At 42.2% G+C, this 6,000-nt stretch overlaps 1 protein-coding gene across 1 annotated transcript in view; it reads right to left on the bottom strand.

Annotated features, from left to right (window-relative positions):
* Positions 1 to 6,000, bottom strand: part of LOC135909562 (AB hydrolase superfamily protein YfhM-like) — a 41,411-nt gene continuing 35,411 nt past the window's right edge. Inside the window, exon 6 of the mRNA XM_065441537.2 lies at positions 1 to 4,551. Within this exon, the coding sequence (XP_065297609.2) occupies positions 4,274 to 4,551 (278 nt within the window). The 3' untranslated portion in view covers positions 1 to 4,273. The remainder of the gene's footprint in view (positions 4,552 to 6,000) is intronic.

Genomic DNA, 6,000 nt, shown 5'->3' with positions numbered 1-6,000 from the left:
TGGCGTCGTCATGAAAATTTATTTCAAGTAGATACATTTGGAAAGTTGCTGGCTATAATTAGTAGGTTGCAATATGTGCTGTGACATAATAATTGAAAAGTTATTTTCAATTTTTGTTCATATGTTGATTATGCATTTCATTTATCATGCAAGTAGTATCTGTCTGAGTAATCCAGCTTAAGGACTAGAATTATGCTACATGCCAAGGTCGATTTTTAATAATTCTGTATGGCAAAAAAAAAAATACAGTATAATATTTATATTACTTCAAAGCATGCCTACTAAGCTTCAGCTCTGTAGCACAGGAAGAAATTCACTTCTAAGAAAGTTGTTTTCCTCTTCATTTATTTATTGTTGATGATAATCACTGCTTTTTATGTGTCTTCTTGACAGATCAAAATACACCCATTTCGGAGGAGTGTCAAACATTACAAACCTCTACTGACACCTGAAAGAAATGAAAGTGAACACCGCAAGATTGGAAACATACTAAACTGTGCCCATGCCCAGACAGAATAATGTCTACAATTTGGCACAAACAGCTACATGTGTTTGTAACAGTGTCAGCAGAGATCTGGGTCATAAAACAAGCAGTGAAAAAAGTTGTTTTAAATCACAACTGCCACACTGTCATGGCAATACTGCCTCAGCATGAGCTGTACTTCCTTACTACTTCCTTGCATATTCACATATTTGGAAATCATAAAATGCCCAGAAATGAGTACCATGACACCATAAAGTTAAAAGAAAAAAGAAAAAGCCACAGCAAAGTCACGAGACCACTGCATTGTCATGTACACTGCTCGTTACCACAATACAAAAACCCCTGCCGCTACTCCCTACAGAGAATTGGATTTAAGGCGCTATTGTACAAAACAGTGCCTATTGCATGTTTAACACACACAAGAGCCACACTTGTTACCTTGGTAACATTTAGTTAATTTCTTCAACCTTCGCGATACTGCATCTACCAATTTTAGTATGGTTGTTTTAAGTGTAGCTAAAGCAAGTCGTAGTGGTGTAATCAACAACTACAGGATAGTTGCCATCACGCAACGTTTTGATGGCTTTGCCATGCAGCACTAGCAGAGATTGCTATCCTAAAAAACTTGCAGCAAGAATAAAGGACTGCAGCTACCACTATTGCTGCCAAAAAGGCATTTTTTATAACCACTATGTCTCTGTAATCTGTACACTTTCAAATATGGTTGCAAAGGAAAACGTATATTTCTGGAGTATTAAAATTTTGTCATTTCTGTCCACCATAGACATAGGTGAATATATTTCTATCGAATATTGTTTCTCTCTAGGATAAAAACATTAGGCTAGAAAGATATCTTCTATAGAAAGAAGGAGGCTAAAGGTGGCTCACAGTAGCTGCAATAGAGAGTATATACAGTTGAACCATAATTTAATTATTTGCATTCACAGCAAAATTTTGTTCGTTGTGCCAGAACTTCGTTGTAAAAGAACGAATAAAAATTGCTGCTAACAAATCCGTGGTTGGAGCTGCAGAACTATGCAAACCAAACCAGGCCAAGCCAAAGCTTTCGTCTGAGATGGACTCTGTTTTTCGTTAATAGCACCAGTGACCAAAGCACTTATCTTTTCAGTATAATGGTTTAGCTGCACAAAGGAGAGCATTCGAAGCTGCGAGGGTTGCAGCTTTTAGCTGCTGGTGTGCATAGCACTTGAAGCCATGTGCAAACAAAACTTTGCTTTGCTATATTCTACGCTGCAGTGGATACCGAATTTTGTTTTGTTATAGCAGTAAAACACTAATCAAAGTAAGTAATTGCCAACAAAATTTTGTGCCTACTTTGTTATATCTCATGATTCGTTACATTGAGGTATATTGGAATGCAGTCAGTATGAATACACAGACTCTCAACCCTCTGAGTACACCTGCAGGTAGCAAAAATGAGGCCCTACTGAAAATGCATAAATATTGAGTTTGATCATTTTCATGCAACAAAAGAATAGTTGTTATGCACAGTTGCCAAAATTAGTGCAACTCTACGACAGATACATTCAGAAGAGCACGACAGGCATGCAAAAGCAGTGACATTTCATTGCAAACTCTTAATGCCCTAGTTTAAAGCAGCACTATCCATAAACTCTGTCTCAAAAGGCTGATTGTATGGATTCTTTAGCTAGAACTTTTTTTTTTCCATACTGCACTGTTTCTTCATCTACTCCAAAAACCCCACCACAATGCCATGCTGTGCAACTATAAAGAAAGATCTCGTGCAAAAGCGCTTTCCCACAAGATGTTTCAACACCAACTAACCCAATCAGTTAAGTTATAAATGAAAATAAGGTTAACAAGGCAGTGCTGACTCGACGCTTCCAGAGGAGCATAAAAGAAATTGCAGCAGCTGAAAGTTGTTCTCACCTGCAAGTCAATGCATCAGCATTCATACCTTGAAAAAGTAGCATTTGGTGTTTCAAAATGACATCATTAGAAACCATCGTTCTATACTTGCGGACAACTTTTCTTGCCGAGAAAGAGAAAGCTATGGGGGCGGCGCTTCTGCAAAGGAGTACATTTGTATGTAGTCCAGACGAGCTCGGCACCAGTTTGGGTTTCTTCAACTTTGCACAAGTCCTTTACTTTAGTGAAGGAAGAGACAATTAACTTGATGTGAATCAATCAATGTTTACATACTAATATGATATGTACAGAGTTCTGAACAGTTCTGAACAGCAAGCAATGCAGCCTGCACCGGAACCTCAAAGCGGCCGTTTGATCTCGGCATCGGTTGGGACTTGGAACGCGCAACCGACGCTGGCGTTGGAAGTGCCAACGCCGCAGTCAGCTAGCTTGCTCACTCATTTGTACATGCCGATGGTTGCGATATTTAGAGGCAGTTCGCTTAGTAACAGCGCAGAAGCTGCAAGCATTTGTTTTGTGTGCCTTGGCAGTATTTTGTTGCTGAAATTCTTCAACAGCCCTCAGGAGAGTTGATTGGCAGGACAGCAAGCGACGAACACTCACCAGAAGATGCGTGCGCCATTTTGCCATTGAGGAATGTGTAAAAAATGCGACGGTCTCGGATGCACAGAAGTTCGAAAGGGCAAACTAAACATACAATAAAATACCAGTAGCTGACTCGTGAATGTTATGCACCATTTTAAATTCGGCAGTTAAAAAACAAAAACTAAATATTATTTTCTATTTACCACTAAGAAAATGTGAACGAAACTGCGGGACTACTTCCAGCAGCAGTAAAACAGGCCCCGCTTTGTTTCCGCAGAATTCGCTTCATAGCTAAGAAAAGCTGTCTCCAAGTACCGTAAAACACCAATCAAACACCCCCACCTGTGCAAGCCCCCCCTCTCTCAGCTCCCCTATCACTCTGCTGACTCATCTCAAAACACTTCTGAATGAAGTTCTTTTTCTAAAAAAACATTCTGGCTAAACACCACCTAGAGGATGCCCATCAGTCCTTACTGCATGCGTTAGGGAACAGATAAGAAAAAAAGAAGAATATATTGTCTGCAACACAATGACATGACCGCACATTAATTAACTCAATGGCATAAGGGTTAAAAACAACTGACTTAAAAAGCTGTCCACAACTACAGGAGCTACTGTGTCTGTCTGCTTAATACAGATGAGTCGGTGCACATGAAAAAAAAAACACACAAAAAAACAAGAACTTTGCACAATCACAGAATGATAAATAAAATGCGCCCCCAGTGTGACATGATTCACACCACATGCACATGCTTTACTACATGCATGGTGCACAGAGCACGATTCCCGTGATTCTTCTAAGAACTAATTTGACAGAAGTCAGCCAAGAATAGCAGCACTAGTTTACGTTTTCACATGCCTCCCACATGTTTGTGGCAGCAAAGCACTACACTCTGTGAAGCTTAACAACAAGAAGAAGCTTCACTGAGACCTATGGAAGAAGGCGAACAGAGCCATCAGAAGACTGTACACATCTCAAACACGACACCGCCCAACTCGGCTGTGCATGATGGCCTACAACCCAGGCAGTACCGCGACAAGTACGACCCATTTTCATTGATATGGTCCAAACTATCGACAATTGCACCTCTATTTAAAGACACCCTTGCAAATGGCAGAGTGGCTTGGCTTGAGTTGAGTCAGAGCTGGACATTTGCATTTCCACGTTCATGCACACACAACAACAGCGTTCGGGAGTCTCACGAGTCCTGGAACTCTTGTTTCACTAGAAAAGTACAGCTGTTTTTCCAGTCACGCACTCGCATGTAAACGTTCATGGGCACCGTCCAGGCGCTAGCAGAGGGCCTCGGTGCTCTTGAAGAATTGCCGGATGAGGTCGTTCACCCGGTCGGCCCGTTCCCTGTGCACCCAATGTCCCGCGTCGGCCAGGTACTCAACACGACCAAAGGCCTGCAGGATGCTGAGCTGTGCGAGTTTGAGCGTCAGGTAGCGGTCACGCTGGCCCCACACGATGAGCGTTGGCGTGTTGAGGTAGCGGAAGCGCAGGTCTCGGAGGCGCTCGTCTTTCCGCCACAGGGCGCGGTAGTGATTCAACGCCGTCGTGAGAGCTCCTGGGCCAGAGTAAGAGTATGTGATTTGAGGCGGTACATCACAACGCCCACTTTAGTTGCCCTGCCCAATGAGGAATTGATGTTTTTGAATGAGTACTGACGTGATATTTACTCCTGGCTAACATGCCCTCACCCTGATCACATTTTCTTTGTTACGACTTTGTTATGAAACCTTAACAAGATGACCACTTAGTGCTACAACAGCTTCCGAAGTCAGGTGTATGTTTCCTTGTCTGTGAACGTCTACATAAAACGTTTACAGCAGTATAGAATACCAACTCACCCATTTGTGGACAGTGAGGAGATGTTACCACTCAGAATGCAGAGACATGAGCCTTGCGAATCTAGCTTTAGTGACAGTCATACAAGTGGCTAAGTTGTAATCAATTCCTGCAAATCTCTGTTTAAACAACGTCCATCAAGACCACAGAAAGCAGCAGATCAAGCACTGAGCCCAAGCAAGGAGGGGAGAAATTCTCAGAAATATGGTGTTGTTGTTAAACTAGTATACGGACATGGCAGTTTAGGCAAACTTTCAAATTGATAAAAATCCCACAGGCATGACAAGGGTAGGGGGTGATGTAATAGCATACATATTAAAGATGACTGACCTTTAGATGCTGCACACAAGCAGCAGCTAACTTGGATCAGCAAAGACCGACAAGCAACACATTACTTTAAGGCCACAGTGACTCATTTAGAAACTTTGCTGTCACCGATGTCACCTCCGTCAGGAACTTTTCCGAATAAACTGGCTCAAAGTGAGCACCCCTTTGAGACATGGCATCCAGTGCTGGCCCCAAAAGGAACCACACGTAGTATCACAATTTTTTCCATGTATGCATCTTTTGCAACCTTACGCCAAACCATCCTTCAACACCTCGAGAATTCAGCAAACAGAACCTATTTTTCCTAACACTTGATGCAAAACTTGTGAAATTGCACAATAAGCTCAAATTCGCAAACCTTAAAAAGAGTTCTGTATTAAGGTTCAATCATACAGAACTGTACTTATGAACCTTACAAGGTCTGTACTAAGGTCTGTTCCATCGCAATCACCCCCCCCCAAAAAAAATATATATATATATTCGAAAAAGTCAATGTCCTGAATAATTCTACTTTTTTCTAGGAACCAATTTTGGTTTCAGCACCCTGGAGCTAGATGCATTGTGACGTTATGATCTACTGGCTTGGCTTGCTCTGTTCCTGCGATCCATCCTTGCAGCTACCGCCCGTGAGCATGGCCAGAAGAAAGGAGCACAGCACACTGATATTTACAGTGGTATGTTATCTTAGTTTGTCGCCCAGTTCTGCGCCATCTGCCACAGAAGAGGTGAAAGAAAGGAGGGACGCACCAGAATGTGCTTCTAGGGATGGAACTGTGAGTGGCGTCACGCATGGTTCCACCAAAGACAGAGGAGCGTTCGGTGATGCAACGCAAGGCATGGT

Source organism: Dermacentor albipictus, chromosome 7 (assembly GCF_038994185.2).
Source record: "Dermacentor albipictus isolate Rhodes 1998 colony chromosome 7, USDA_Dalb.pri_finalv2, whole genome shotgun sequence".
Lineage (NCBI taxonomy): Eukaryota > Metazoa > Arthropoda > Arachnida > Ixodida > Ixodidae > Dermacentor > Dermacentor albipictus.
Note: the sequence above shows the minus strand (reverse complement) of the source record. Positions and strands in the feature narration are given on the sequence as shown.